Source organism: Orycteropus afer, unplaced genomic scaffold, assembly GCF_000298275.1.
Source record: "Orycteropus afer afer isolate SDZICR_OR568_19922 unplaced genomic scaffold, OryAfe1.0 scaffold00016, whole genome shotgun sequence".
Classification (NCBI taxonomy): Eukaryota; Metazoa; Chordata; class Mammalia; order Tubulidentata; family Orycteropodidae; genus Orycteropus; species Orycteropus afer.
The window spans coordinates 7,335,168-7,351,885 of record NW_006921603.1 but is presented as its reverse complement, the minus strand read 5'-3'; the positions used below and the strand labels follow the sequence as shown (position 1 = coordinate 7,351,885).

Sequence of the window (16,718 nt, the reverse complement as noted above, 5' to 3'; positions counted from 1 at the left end):
GGAGAGGTCGCTATGAGTCGAATCTGCTCCATGGCAGTGAGTTACGGTTTTGGTTTGATTCTTCCATGGAGAAGCAAGTGGGTTTGAACTGCCTACCGTCTGGTTAGCAGTCAAATGCCTTAGGCACTGAGCCTAGAGCTCCTTACAGTTAGCCCTAAGAAAGTCCAAATTAAATTGGGAGCCTTTGGACCAGCGTGGGTAGTCAGGGAAAGGTTTATGCAAGAGGGTTGTTGCACATCATGTATTCCAGGCACTTTAGCGCAAAGCAGTATCCCAGAAAATATTGCTGATTCATTAAGTGCATGAAAAGGGCAACTTTGAAAGTGTAGCCACAAAAGTTCAGAAATCTCCGTTCCATAATTTGTTAATATAGGTAAAAATGAGTGTGTGTGTGTGTGTGTGTGTGTGTGTTTAATTGCCTCAGAAAAATTTATTGATGTAGGAGGGAAAGCAAATTAGTCTGTGGGGAGGAATGGTTAGGGAAGTTTTTTAGAGGAAGGGATGTCTGGATAAGGTTATAAGAAATGAAAAGGAATTTGTCAGGCAGACAAGGAATGAAGGAAGATTGGTAGAGGAAATGGCATGTGTAAAGGCATTGAGGTAGAAAAAAACATTTAGAATTCAGGGAAACCATTTTGTTTGGTTGAGCATGGTGTATTACTTTCCTATGGCTACTGTAACAAATTACCAACAATTTAGTGGTTTTAAAACAACATAAACTTAATTATCTTATAGTCCTTAAGTCAGAAGTCTGAAATGGGTCTATCTAGGCTAAAATCAAGGTGTTGGCAGGACTGCATTCCTTCTGGAGGCTCTAAGGGAGAATATTTTCCTTATCCTTACCAGCTTCTAGAGGTCACCTGCACTCCTTGGTTTGTAGCCCCTTCCAGCATCTTCAAAGCCAACAGCATAGCATCTTCATATCTCTCTGACTCTGACTTTTTGCTACATTTAATTATATATACAAGTAATTGTATTGAGTCCACTCAGATAATCCAGGATAATCTTCTTATATTGAAGTCTGCCGATTAGCAACCTTAATTCTATTTGCAACCCTAATTCCCCCTTGGAATATAACCACATATTCACAGGTTCCAGGGGTTAGACATGGGTGTCTTTGGAGGGCTATTATTCTGCCTACCACTCTGTAATGAAAGAAGTTAGGGGTAAAAGTAAATGAGATTCATCAACTCATAGGTGGAGAACATCCACCCAAGGGTAGCATATAATCTGAGAGAAAACAAAATAATAATAATGAAGGAGTCAAGGTTCTGGAGCTTTGCCTAAGCTATAATAACCGTGTTTCACTTAACTATTGTTGCATAACAAACCACCCCAAAATTTGGTCCTTAAAACAACAATGATTTATTATTTCTCATGATTTTATAAATTGCCTGGGTGATCCTTCTGCTGGTTTTGCCTGGGCTCACTCATAAGGCATTTCACTGAAGGGTTAGCTGAGTTAGAAGATCCAAGATGGCCTCATTTACGTTATCTGGTATTTGATAAGGGCTGCCTTAGTGGTCCTCAACATGAATTCTCATCCTTTGCTAGGCTAGACTAGCTTCCTCACATGGTGGCCTCAGGGCAGTGTTCCCATTGGATGAAGGTAGAAGCTGCAGGGTTTCCTGAGGTCTACTCCAGAACTCACACAGCATCACTTCTACCATATTCTATTGGGCTAAGCAGTCAGAAGACCAGCCCGCTTCAAGATGGTGGAGTAGATTCCACTTTCTGAGGAGAGTTGCTGCAGCGGCCACCCTTCATCTGGCACAAGCTTTAAAGATAGAAGGTTTTGTTCTGGATGTGGGGTTTTGAAATTTGATATTTCAGAGGTAAAATGTTTCTAGATGACAACAATATCCAGCCATGTGGCCAAAAGTTTGAATGTCTCAAGTAGAATGTAGGTGAAGACCACTGATATTGAAGAGTAAAGAAATTGTGAGACTAGGGTGTTGGACACATCATCCTTTTGGACACAGACAAGAAAGGCTGTGATTCTGCACTGAATATTATTGTTAGGGGCCATTGAGTCACCTATGACTCATAGCAGCAAATACAGTGGAATAATAATGGTGGAGGCAGGTATAGGACAATATGACCAGATGGGGTGGTTTGTACCCAGCAGGTATGATCACACCATTCTAAGTCAGCTTTGTAGATGGTGGGCACTGGGTACCCAGAGTGGTAGCCATCCTGAACCAACTCATTAAGTCCTTCACTTCCCAACATACACATAGTCTTGATCACTTGCCAATATTCTAATAAATTACTGCTTCTGATTTCCAGATACGTAGTTGGCAGGTAGATTCTTTAGGTGGCATTTTTAACTGTCAGAATCTGTGTCCTGAGGATTCAGTGAAAGTATGAAATGAGCTTTAATTAGTTTTCTATAAAAAGATTACAAAGCTAACATAAAAATAGTTTACCGTGTTTGTTCTTTGAAGGTTTTCTCTTCTTTTATATCTTGGTTGTCTCTTCAGGTTTGTATCTAAATGTGAAAGGGTATTCTCATAGATCAGCAGGAGTTATGGTGATAAAGTTTATTAGCAGTGTTAAGTGGATAATATTTACTACTCTCATTCTAGGTAAATAAAAATCAGAATTCAGATAGTCATTATCCAGATGGTCCTAAAAGCTTATTCAACCATAAGAGTTCCAGATATGAATAAATTAGAGCCTGTAATAAGTGGAGAAGGATAAAATTGCATATTTTTATAATTACTCCTATAATTTAATGTTTATTTGTTTATGTGTAACAGATGAATAATTGATTTACAACAATATAAATGTAGCATGAGTTTATATCCTTGGCTATGACTTCATAGTCTTAAAATGCTTTTTAGATTACCACAGAATAAATTTCTACTCCAAATAAAAGATTTTAAAAAGTATTTGGAAATTCTGCAAACTCTTCCTGGAAATTCCATGTCTAAAGTGACCTGGGCTATAAATGTTTACTTCTGCCTTTTCGTGTAATTCCCTTACATGATGTTATTCTCTTTGCACAAGGTTCAGCAACTTTGGCAGTCACATTGGTTTTGAGCAGATTGCTAGAGATTAGAGGACTAAAGGATGTTATTCTCACCTTTGACACAGAAGTTCTCTTTAAGACTCTGCATGAGATTAGTCTATAAATAACAAGTGAAGTAATTATACTTTTTATAATCATTGACTTGATCTAACTCTAGGAGGGCTTCCATCCCCTTCAAAGTAGTCTTCTGTAAAAGGTGCCCATTAATTCCACCAGTGCTCCATTGTTCAAATTATTTGGGGGATTTCTCTTTGAGGGTTGCTATCAGAGCTTACCAACAAGAAAACCAATCCTATATTTTTAGTGTCTTCTCAAAGTTGGCTAAGTCTAAACACTCCGCCAAATTTCAAGGATTACTCTGTATAACTTTTATATAAACCCACTGCCATAGAGTCAGATCCTACTTATAGTGACCCCTCCTTGGGTTTCTGAGGCGCTATCACTAAGGAAGTAGATTGCCCAACCTTGTCTTTTAAAAATTCCAATCCATTATCAAAACAGTAAGAGTTTCCACCATTTAGGACATTCAAAATATACTTGGGGTCCAGAGGTATGATGATTCAAAAAGAACCATGTTTTATCTCATACAGGTATTCTCCCCCAAATTTTATCTAAGAGTGTTAAGAAATGTTACCCCTTTTATTCTGGAATTTAGCAATGCCCTGTAAAAATATTTTTAACCCACATTTCCAAGTCCATATCTTTAGGTTAACTATGATCCGTTCTTCCTGCCCAGAACTTGTTCTGCCTTCTTTGCATAAGATCAGCTAGCTGTGCATCTTGTATTTATATTCTTTGATTTTCAAAGTTACTTTTAATTAGCTCTACTAAAATTTATACACACACACACACACTCTTTATTTTTCTTTACTCTCCCTTCCCCTCCCACCCCTGGTCACTGTCAAAGAATATTTCTTTTTGTGTGAAGCCCTTTTCTTGACTTTTACAATAGTGGTCTCATCCAATATTTATTCTTTTATTAATGACTAATCTCACTCAGCATAGTATCTTCTAGGTTCATCATGTTGTGAGCTATCTTCCAGATTCATCATTGTTTTTTAACATTGCATGATATTGCATTGGGTGTATGTACCATAGTTTGTTTAGCCATTCATCCATTGATGGGCACTTAGGTTGTTTCCATCTTTCTACTGTTGTGAATAGTGCTGAGATGACCATGGATGTGCATATATACCTCTTCATGCCATAGCTCTTTTTTCCCTAGGATGTATACCTAGTAGTGGAATTGCTGGATCATATGGTATTTCAATTTCCAGCTTTTTAAGGAAACAGTGCCATACCATTTTCCACAGTGCTTATACCATTTTATAGTCCCACCAGCAGTATGTGAAGGGTCCAGTCTCTCAACACCCTGGCCAGCATTTATTGTTTTCTGTTTTGCTTGTGGTTTTTTGAACTTTGCTATTTGTGTTAGGGTCAGATGATATCTTCTTGTTGTTTTGGTTTACCTGACTCTAATGGTTAATGATTCTAAGCATTTCTTTATGTATTTGCTGGCTAACTGAATGTTTTCTTTGGTAAAGTGTCTGTTCATGTCCTCTGCCCATTTTTAAATTGGATTATTTGTCTTTTTGTTATTGAGGAGTTGAAGTTTTCTAAAAATTTTAGAGATTAGCTCTTGTCCAATATGTCATTGCCTAAAATGTATTTCCAGTCTGTGAGTTCTCTTTTTTTCTCTTTTGATGAAATCTTCTGATGCGCTTATGTGTCTGAATTTTAGGAGGACCCAGTCATCCATTTTGTCTCCTAGTGTTTGTGGGTTTAAGAGTATAATTTATGCCATGCATTGTTGTTGTTGTTGTTACATGCCATCGAGTCGGACCCAACTCATAGCGACCCCTCCTTGGGTTTACGAGGCAGTATCACTACAGAAGTAGATTGCCCCATCTTCCTTCTGAGGAGTGGCTGGTGGGTTTGAACCACCAGCCTTCTGGTTAGCAATCAAGTGCCTTAGGCACTGCGCTACCAGAGATTGGTTTTGTATATATGCCCTTAATCATATTGAGAAACTTCCCTTCTATTCCTATTCTGTTCAACGTTTTTATCAGGAATGGGTGTTGGGTTTTGTCAAATGCTTATTCTGTGTCAATTGATATGATCATGTGGTTCTTTTCCTTCTTTTTATTTATGTAGTAGATTATGTTGATAGCTTTTCTAATGTTGAAGACTCCTTGCATACCTGGTATGAATCCCACTTGATCATGATGTATACTTTTTTTGATATGCTCTTTGATTCTGTTGGCTAGGATTTTGTTGAGAATTTTTGCATCAGTGAATATTGGTCTATAATTTTCTTTTTTTTAGTGATGTCTTTGCCCAGTTTTGCTCACATCATAAGATGAATTCAGGCACATTCCCTCTTTTTCAATACTCTCAAATAGTTTGAGTAGAATTGGTATTAGCTCTCCTCTGAAAGTTTGGTAGAATTCAGCAGCGAAAATGTCTGGGCCAGGACTCATAGCATTGGGGGAGAAGAAATGGACAGATTTCTACAAACACACTACCTACCTAAACTAACACAGATTGAGGTAGATTTGAAAAGAAGAGATTGAACAAGTCATACAAAACTACCAACAACAACAAAAAAACTCCTGATTTCAGATTTAATTTACTCCCCTTTAAAGTCAGGCAGTCCTTCCAGCTTGCATGTTTGTTTCTCCTTCAAGTCAGCAGGTCACAATAGTAGTTTGCAACCTATAGGAAACTGCCTTCAACCGTAGATGCTGGAAGATTGTGATGGTATGGGCACTAGGCGGCTTGCACCAGAATGTCTAAGGTTAATCTTGCAGGTAACCGATCCCTTCAGCCTGTCCACATGAGTAGTCAGTGAGCTATAACTATGTGCCAGCTGTCCTGACTCTGCCCAGACTCATCTCCAGTAGGCAGGTGTATGTTTAGAGAAAACCCAGGAGAAAATAACATGTTAACCAGAATAAACTGTTTGGGGGTTAAAATAACAATCCATTGTTTTTGTACTTGTGTGAGATATAAAAAGAAACCTTGAGTTTTGCTTAGGCTGAGTGCACACGTCCAGACTGCTTGCTTGTGCTTGGACACTTCCAAAGAAGTGGCCACAACAAGGGGAACCGTCTGAGCGCCACACGTCTTCGATTGCTCTGGAAAGCCTGGGTATCTTTAATTTGATGTGCACTCTCTTCTGACAGAGTTTTATAAATGGACGCTGACATGGACTACGAAAGGCCCAACGTTGAAACCATCAAGTGTGTGGTCGTGGGCGACAACGCTGTGGGGAAGACACGCCTGATCTGTGCCAGAGCGTGTAACACAACGCTGACACAGTATCAGCTACTGGCCACCCACGTTCCTACCGTGTGGGCGATTGACCAGTACCGGGTGTGCCAGGAGGTAAGATGGATGGAGTTTCATTGCATTCCTAAGGGCATATGTTTGCTGTTGCCAGTCTAATTTAAAGAAACAAAAAAGTAAACAAAAAAAAAAAAACTAAGGCCAGTCCGGTTTAAAAGAGAGAGAGAAAACTCCCACTCAAAACAATTTTTTTTTTTTCAGTGCCACAAGATAGAAGCAAAGCAAAAGGCAAACTGGGGGGCATTGCTATGGTACCCTGAATGAGGGCTTGGGTCATGTGACTGAGTCCAAGAATGAAGATTTTTGTTTAAATCCTGTTCATGGAATGAGAAAGCTAAGTGTAACTGAGTTAAGTGGGTACTGAGGTATGTTCTCTGGAGCAGTCTTCTCTACAGGAGCCTTCTATTAACGCTGAGCGTGGCTTCTCTGTCTCTCTTGCAGGTCTTGGAGCGTTCCCGGGATGTTGTTGATGAAGTGAGTGTCTCTCTCAGGCTTTGGGATACCTTTGGTGATCATCACAAAGACAGGCGTTTTGCGTATGGCAGGTAAACCAAGACTAGTCCAGTGCGGTTGAACTTGAGTACTTTCCCTTCTAAAACCAGCAGCTGATTCACAAATCAACAAAAGCCGTATCATACTGCCTTGAATTATGATGGGTTCTGCCCTGTGTCTAAGAAAAGGGGGAAAAAAAACAGCAAGACATTGTTTCCTGATGTCAAGAAAAGCAGAGTCAGTCCTGCCATGTTATTCCTCCCAGAAAGTACCTTGTTTTTAAAAAAAAAAACAGTGCTAGTTTAAGCTGGGGAGTTTGCTAGGCCGAGGATTCTGTCATCCCCTCAAGCCTTGGGCTGCTTTGATTGCTGTTCTCCTGAATTACAAACGATTCATTTGCCTTCTGTTAGAATGTTTCATTTTAGCACTTGGCAGCCCGACTTCAGAAGGTCTCTTTGGTCTTTTCATGACCATATTAGCAGAGTCTGATGCTATTTGCTTTTGTCTTTGTGTTATCAGAGCCTATTATTTTTATTTGAAGGTCATTTTTAAAAAGAAAGGAAAATATCTCTGAAGTCCTTCACAGGGCACATTTCCAAAATGAACTGAAGCACTGAATATCTGTTTTTCATTTAAAAAGAAATAGAAGGGAAAATCCAGTAAAGGAAGGATTAGTCTAGAAGGATACCACTATGAGTAGGATCATGGTCAAAATGACTCAGAATATTTAAGCAACTTCTCCTTACCACCATGACTTAAATTCTCTTAGTGAATGTGTTATAGCTGTAAAAATCTGCCTTACCCTCTAAATGTAAATATGATTTTTAACACATTGCATTTTAAATTTAGGTATCATGGATTAGTTGCCACTTGTTAATATCAGACATTGTATTATCCACCCCCAGTATTAAATTAGTTAGATACTCTTTCATATGTGAGTTACTCCTTAATATTAAGGTAAGCACTTGAAAGTCCTTCCACTTTTTCAAGCCAGTATCTATCTTAAGCCTCTGAACAGACTTAGTGGCATGTATGCAAGTGGTCACACATTTAAAATATCTGCGATTTAGACCATTTTGTTTAAAAGGACTCAGAAAGAGATATATAAAATAAAAGCTAATTTTAATGTCCCCTGTGTAACATGCCCATTTGAACTTAATATTCTGCATCGTAGATACCACTTTTCTTTTTCTTGAATTAATCTTTTTTTTTCCTTTCCATGATGCCCCTGATTCTCTCTCATCTTGGTGTTCTGTTTTTTCTTTTGTCCAATTGTTCTACATATACAAAATAGAAATAATTGAACCTGCGTGTAGGGGTCGTGCAGTCAGATTTGCAGTATCTATGTTTTAAAGAAAGCACAACAAAATGACGACTTTAAGTCAAGTAAGGACATATGCAATAGATTTCAAAGGGCTTTTTACACCCTTACTTCTAAAAAGGTGTCATAAAAATGATGGGCCTGAAATTCAGCTTATTCAGAGGATATTTGGGTTTAAACATTATTGACTGTTTCAACAGCTGAATGGTTGTTGCCACTTGAAATAATGTGCATTTGAAATAATGAATTGTACCTTGGTCCCACAATGTAAAGTTTGTATGATGCTAATAAAAGGGCACTTCATTATCACATGAGATTCCTGCTCGGGTTTTATTTAATGACACTGTGGCCTTCATGGGAGCTCTGGTGGCGTAATGCCTAAGGCATTTAACTGCTTACCAGAAGGCTGGTGGTTCAAACCCACTAGCCACTCCCTGGAAGGAAAGTTGGGCAATCTACTTCCGTAGTGATACCACCTCAGAAACCCAAGGAGGGGTCTCTGTGAGTCAGATCCAACTCAGTGGCAGTGAGTGAGTTTTTATTGACAGGGTTTTACACTGGGCCTGGTCTAGCTCCCTGACATATCTGGAATCATTTTACAACAGGTCATGCCTGTGCTTGTTCATTCCCAACAAAAATAAGCTGTTCTTTCATGTGACTGACTCTCTGTTCAAAGTCCATTGTTCTGCTTACTTGTTTGTAATATTTGGTTCTATCAACTGTAACCCATTACCCTTTGAGGGAAACAGGAAGTGCTTCCCAAGCCAAGTGTAGGCGTCTGAGCAACACTGAGGGGCATCAGGAAACATTCCAGTATTTCTAGCCACATTTACCTTGAGCCTGCTTTGTGTGCATGTTCATACCTTGTATTTTCTCTGTTTTCCAATTCTCCATGGCCTCCAGGCGTCCTGCCACAGACCCCACCCCTGGTAAAGAACAAAAATCAGAGTTGTCTGTCTTGGACTCCAGACCTTTTTGAAACATAAAATATATAATACTGCACTGATAAAGTACCAAAAAGTTACAAAAGTCTGATAATGTTTTAATCAATATTAGGCTCTGACCACTGTGTTTCATTGATGTGAGAGGGCTGTTTGATTTCCTAATGACTTTTAGTTTTAGCTTCATATCATTTGTGAAGGAGAAAAATCATAATTATCGTTTCTACAATCAGTTTAGTTTGCAGATCTGTTTTATAACTGCTTTTTTACCATACTTGGTGTGAATTACAAGTCAGTGGGCTATGGACAGACATAAACTTTGAGGCATGTGAAATATATTCCCTATACTTGGAAATGTATTTGGAACCATTTTAAAAAATGATTAATTTGATTCTTATGATGGCAGTTAAAGAAACCAGACTCATACCGCGCCTTTGGTTTCTTCTGCTTCTCAACACAGAGATAGTTAATAAGTTACCCCCTCAAACATTCCTTGGCACAGAGGAATTCAAGTTTGAAAAGTGGACCCCATGGAGAATGGGGGTGTCAGTGCTCAACAGTCTGCCAACTTGAACTTGCAAGTTTCCTAGTGTGGTATAACTGTAACTAGCATGTCACTGCTTTCATTATGATTTGAAAACAACTGTTCAATGCACTTTTCAGCCAAATGGAATAATAAGTCTAATTTATCGAAAGCCCAATATGTACCAGTCAGCATAGTAGGTGCATTCCCAACATTAGTTCAGTTAATCGCTCTAGGAATCCTAGGAGGCAGAGATCATCCCCATCATACAGTTGGGTAGAGTTGAGTCCTTTTACTACCATAACGGACCCAGTAATGAGTCTCAGAGACAAACTTATGTTCAGCTCCACCAGACTCCTGGCTCCACTCTTTCCACATGCCAAGCTTCCTCAATTTCATTTTGAACATGATGCAGCTGAAGATCTTCTCACATTGATGAGTCAGTTTCTGAGTGTTTTTTCACATTTGTGCAAAGGCTTAGAACTAGAAGAGAACTCAAAAGGTCCTTCCCAGGAAGGGGAATCATCCATCCAGCTAAGAAAAATTATTGTTAAGTGTGCTATTTAATGAAAAAGAAAGGTCGCAGAATAGCATCAACTTTGTAACACTGTAGGCATTTGAGACCTGTCAGACTCTCTCTTCTCCGGGGTGAATTGACTCCAGTTCTCTGGTAGCCTTTCCTCCCGCCACCTACTTTCTGTCCACTTTTGAATGAGCTTTCCTTTTTCTTTTATTTTATAACTTTTTATTGTGATTTAGGTGAAAGTTTACAGAGCAAATTGGGTTTCTATTCAACAATTCATAAATGTTTTGTTTTATAACATTGGTTGCAATCCCTACAATGTAATAGCACTCTTCCCACTTCCTTCCTGTGTTTACCATTTCTATCTATCCATCTTTCCTGTCTCTTCCTGCCTTCTGAGGTTTATCACTGGACAAATGCTGTTCTTTTGATCATGTATGGCCGATTGTTCTAATGAGTGCATAACTCCCTGGTGGTGATGTTCACCTTAAAGACCTTTCTGTCATTGGGTTGAAAGTTGAGTCACAAGAGTTAGTTCAGTTCCAGGCTTGAAGAGTACCTAAGGGCCATAGTCTTAGAGGTTCTACAAGTCTCTATCTGACTAGTAAACCTGATGTGTTTTGTTGGTTTTTTTATTTTTTAATCATTTTGAGTTTTCTTCATCATTTTTCTCTCACTCTATCCAGAACCTTCTAATATGATCTCTTTAAGAGCAATCAGCAGTGGTAGCTGGGCACCATCTAGTTCTTCTGGTCTCATGTGTGTGGAGGCTGGAGTTTACATGGTCCATTAGTCCTTTGGACTAATTGTTTCCTTGAATTTTTTATTTTCTTTATTCTTCTTTGCTTTGGACAAGGAGAAACCAATAGTTGCACCAAGGGCTACTCACATGCTTTTAAGACTCTAGTTACTACTGAGATCTCCGAAGACTATGGTACAGATTTGAGCCCCTAGGCCCAGCAACTCATTCCCTCTTGCTGTTTGGTTATGGCTAAGAATTTTCATAATTTTGCCCCCTGGGTGCTGTACTATATTCATGAATATATTTGCAGCACATATAGAGGATATATCCTCTGTCAAACCTATATGTTATTTATTCATTGGTATGGCCCATTCACCTTTTTTTTGGATGAACTTTTGAAGCTTTTTACTGGATCTTTTAAAAGGGAATAAAACTGTTCAAAGTAACCATGACTATGATGAGCTGCTCTCTTTTGGATAGAAAACAGCCACTTCTTGAAAGGACTATCACTAAACTCAAGATTTTTTTCCCCTGGAGTGAATATAAGAATGAAATGTTCTTATGTAGGTACTTGGTAGTAAAAAATGTTCACAAATAGGATCAACACTGCCTTCACCAGATGTCTGGGCCCCTAAGCCCCTCTCCTCTTAAGACCAAAAACCAAAACCAAACTCATTGCTGTTGAGTTGATTCTGACTCATAGCAACCCTATAGTAAAGAGTAGAAGTGCCCCATAGGGTTTCCAAGACCATAATCTTTAAGAAGTAGACTGACACATCTTTCTCTTGCGGAGCAGCTGGTGAGTTTGAACCACCAACCTTTCATTTAGCAGCCAGGCACTTTAACCACTGTACACCAGAGCTCCTTCCCCTAGACACAGCCACATGCAAATAAGTATGGACAGATTTTATTGTTTCCTTTTCTTGAAAACCTACTTCATTGATCTATCTGAGGGTCAGATAACCTTCAGACACTGAATAAAGGCTCTAGTACTGATAGGGAGCTCTGGTAGCATAGGGCCTAAGGCACTTGACTGCTAACCAGAAGGCTGGCGGTTCAAACCCACCAGCCACTTCTCGGAAGGAAGGTTGGGCAATCTACTTCTGTAGTGATACTGCCCCGGAAACCCAAGAACGGGTCTCTATGAGTCAGGTCCGACTTCACGACACATAACAACAACAACAACAACTGACAGTGGTAATAATAGCAGCTACAATTTAATCAGGGCCTCTATGAGCCAGGCCTGTGCCAGGTTCTCTGCATATTCTGTCTCATTTCATTCTGTGGTGACCCCGCAATGTAGGCTATGGTATCCTCATTTCACAGTTGAGGAAAAAGGCGCAGAAAGAGGCTAAGGTCAGACAGCAAGGAAAGTGTGGAACAGAACTTTCCCATTAGGTCTGTCTGACTCTGCAGCCCAAACATTCCCACTTCCCTATGCTGTTGTGGCTGATGATGATGATTGATGACAGGCTGACTTTTAAAATTCCTCCTACTAGAATCTAAACCTTATACTGCCCTGTGTGGAAACTGAAGACCAGCATTTACTGTCTACACCAGCTCTAACATCCTGTTCTTTCTTTAAATTCTTTAATCCAGAGCAAATAACTTAATTCTTTGTATGTATCCATAAGTAGCCAAATATGAGACATGCAAGTGATCTTTGTGATAGTGAACAATCTTGAATACTTTATATAGCATATTTTCCAAAAAAAAATTTACCTTAAAAAAAGATGCAGACTCTCTGTACTTGCCCTTATCCCTAACAGTTCTTGGGCATGTTTGTAGTACAGTTGGAACCCATTTATTATATAGTTTATTCATACAAACTGATTTTCTCAAAATGCTTTAGCTCATATGAGAAGTATGTTGTTGTTGTTATTTGCCGTCCAGTCGGACCTGACTCATAGAGACCCCTCCTTGGGTTTCTGAGGTGATGTCACTACTGAAGTAGATTGCCCAACCTTCCTTCCAAGGAGTGGCTGGTGGGTTTGAACCACCAGCTTTCTGGTCAGCAGTCATAGTACATTTTAAATGATAACATTAATCAGAGCTATCATTTCTCTGTGCCTATTTAGATAAGTTTGGTTCAGTTTCATGTTGAAGCCACATATAATCAGACACAGCTTGAACCCAACCCATTTGAATGCTCGGTTGGAGCCCTTTAAATAATTTAGGACTCTGGGTGACCAGTGTTTGTGTCATAATCTGGATTTGGGTGTGTTTATGGTTAATGGCAAGGGGAAAAGTAATGACGTATGTATACAGATAGATCATTTTGAATTAGCTCTTTTAACTGTAGCACCTAAATGCTGGGCCTGAAGTAACATCCTACTGTTCACATTTATTGTGATTTTAAAAATATATTTTTTCCCAATATTATTCATCTCAATTAGTGAGTTTTTTGGCACCTACTTAAAATTTCACCTAAAGCAGGTGCTTCACTGTGTTCCCCCAAGTCCTGGCCCTGATGGTAGACTTTATGAATGAATAATAAAGTAGCAAAGGGAAGAAAATTAATAATGGATGTACTTTATGGAAAGGAAATCCAAATCACATTTTAAATGTGTGGTGCAAACGGATCTAGGAGAAATTACTACATTTCGTCCTATGTGCTTCCAGGCATAGAGGACTAAGAATTGCCCAGGTAATAGAAAATAGTAGAAAGGTATAAGAAGGGAAGCTAGTTGGATCAAGGGATGGGAATAGTTCTCCTGACAAGGTTAGTCTAAAACAGTTAATTCTTATAGTTGAATATACCTAAGCATATTGGTTGAAATGCAAATTTCAGGACCCAGAGATTCTGATATAAGAGTTCTGAGGAGAGGTAAATCAGCAAATTTTAGCCGGTACCTGGATGATTATGAAGCCAGTGGTCCTTTACACCATGCTTTGATAAATACTGTCTTGGAATTATGATACTATTTACCAAACCTCAGCCAAAAGAGAGGAATCCCTTGAAAATTAAAGAGAGAGGTTTTGAGTGAAAGAAGCCAGGTAAAATGGTGTCCGCAATGTTGATCCATTCCTGTAAAATTCTAGAAAATGTAATCTCATTGGTAGTGACAGAGAGCAGACCAGTGGGAGGTAGAGCTATATTTCAAAGGGGGACACAAGTTAACTTTTGGGGTGATGGAAACATCTGTCATCTTGATAGTGATGATGGTATGATGGCTGTATACATATGTCAACATCACATTAAACAGTTTACATATACACAGCTTAATGTATTTCAATGATACCTCAAAATAAACTGAAAAGAAAAATAAATATCTTGATGGATAATCAAAGTATTCTGTGATAGGTGGGTGAAATTTTTCATGGTAGACAATGTATTGTTTAATTATATGTTGAACTTAAAATTAGTTTTCATGAAAACATATGTCATTTATGTGAACTTAAGGAAAAAAAGAGAACCAGTTCTTTAATAGCTGCATACGGACAATGAGATGTTTACAGAATCCAAAGCTCATGATGGAGCACTATCATGTTATCCCACAAAATGAGACTGACCCCTTTTGCCAGAGATAGAGTCCTCAGATGTGTAAATGATTATCTGACCAAGTGGCCTGTTTCTTCGGCTGTGGCTATGTTTGTGTCTTTTTCTAAGAAGTTCTATTTGACCAAGCACTCTGTGACAGCAGAATAGAGAAGCCAGTTTCTGTGGATGCTTTTCATTTCACCATCAGATGGTGACCATCTTGTCTTTAATAGCTAGTTCTTTCTGAAATTGGAGAATATGGTAGTAATCTCTGAGAGTATGCAGATGACCTACTCCATTTTGTGCATGGAACCACAACCAGTCACCCTGGGTGGAAATTGGGTGCAGAGTTGATTGGTAGGGTCTGTCTTGCCATTTAGGTATGAGACTCCACTGTTGTTTTTTTTCTCCAGATTGAGTCCTGGCCTGCCTATCCCAATCCCATATCCAGGCCAAAACATTCTCTTTAGCCTCTGGAACTGTTGTTGTTGTTGTTGTTAGGTGCCATCAAGTGGGCTTCAACTCATATAGACACCCTATGTACAGCCAAACAAAACACTGCCTGGTCCTGTGCGAGCCCCACAATCTTTGCTGTACCTGAGCCCGTCGTTGTAGCCACTGTGTCAATCCATCTTGTTGAGGGCCTTCCCCTTTTTCGTTGACCCTCTACTTTACCAAGCATGATATCCTTCTCCAGGGAATGGTCCCTTCTGACAACGTGACCAAAGTAGGTGAGACGAAGTCTGGCCATTCTCTCTTGCAAGGAGCATTCCTCTGGAACTAAAAACATGCATTACGTACTCCTAGAAAGCATGCCTTCAACCCTGCCTCGCCACTTACCCTTTGCCTAGCTAATCACGACTAATATTCTAAAAATTTGAACAAGTGTCACATACTCCCAGAATTCCTCTCTACACTCTTCCCACCCTTCCTGAACCTTTAGAATTCAGGACAAATGTCTTGGGTGCCTTTATGTTCTCATATGACACCACTGCAAATCTCTTATTGTGACAGTGATTACATTAAATCAAAGTTGGTTCTTTAATGTCCAGAAAACTGCCCATAGGGTTCTTTTGGCAGTAATCTTTACGGAAGCAGATCTCCACATTTTTGTCCCACTGAGTGTCTGGGTGGGTTAGAATCACCATTTTTTTTAGCTAGTTGTCGAGCACTTAACCATTTGTGCCACCAGGGTTCCTTTGGTCCATAAATACCTGTTGCCGTAGAGTCAGTCCCAACTCATAAAGACCCCATAGGACAGAGTAGAACCAAGAATAAGCCTCTAGGATTTCCAAGGCTGTAATCTTTATAGAAGGAACCCTGGTGGCACAGTGGTTAAGTCCTTGACTGCTAACTGGAAGGCCAGTGGTTCAAATTCACCAGCTGCTCTGTGGGAGACAAATATGGCAGTCTACTTCCCTAAATATTTGGGGGGGGGGTGGAAAGAAAGAAAGAAAGAAACTCACTGCCACTGAGTCGATTTCAACTCATAGCAACCCCCATTGGATTTTCAAGGCTGTAAATCTTTATGGAAGTAGTTGTTGTTAGGTGCCGTCGAGTCATCTCTGACTCATAGCAATCCTATGCACAACAGAGCAAAATACTGCCTGGTCCCGTGCCAGTTCCACGATCTTTGCTATGCTTGAGCCAATTGCCACAGCCACTGTGTCAATCTGTCTCAATGAGGGCCTTCCCCTCTTTTGTAGACCCTCCACCTTACCAAGCATGACATCCTTCTCTAAGGAATGGTCCCTTCTGACAGCATGACCAAAGTAGGTGAGACAAAGTCTGGCCATTCTCACTTACAAGGACCATTGTGACTGCACTCTCCTCCAGGACAGATTTGTTAGTTCTTTTAGCATGGTATTTTCAGCATTCTTTGCCAGCACAACTCAAAAGCATCAGCCCTTCTTCGGTCTTCCTTTTTCATTGTCCAGCTCTCACATGCATATGAGGCAATTGAAAATACCATGGCTTGTGTCAGGCGCACCTTAGTCCTCAAGGAGACATCTTCACTCTTCAGCAGCCAATTTGCCCAGCGCTATACATCGTCTGATGTCCTGACTTCTGCTTCCATTGGCTTCGATAGTAGAACCAAGCATTGTGAAGTCTTTGACAACTTCAATCTTTTCTCCATTTACTGTGATGCTGCTTATAGGTCCAGTTGTAAAGATTCTTCTTCTCTTCATATTGAGGTGTAATCTATACTGCAGACTGTATTCCTTTTTTTTCTTTTTTTTTTTTGAAGCCAGTCATGGTCATTTATTTAGCAAATATTTTTTGAGTATCTACTGTGGGCCCAGCCCTGTGTTT

The 16,718-nt window shown here is 39.6% G+C and overlaps 1 protein-coding gene across 1 annotated transcript in view; it reads left to right on the top strand.

The window, feature by feature from the left end:
- Window positions 1-6,229: 6,229 nt before the first annotated feature.
- Window positions 6,230-16,718, top strand: part of RHOBTB1 (Rho related BTB domain containing 1) — a 53,409-nt gene continuing 42,920 nt past the window's right edge. The window contains exons 1-2 of the mRNA XM_007958954.2: window positions 6,230-6,421; window positions 6,824-6,927. Coding sequence (XP_007957145.1) covers window positions 6,230-6,421; window positions 6,824-6,927 — 296 coding nt within the window. The remainder of the gene's footprint in view (window positions 6,422-6,823; window positions 6,928-16,718) is intronic.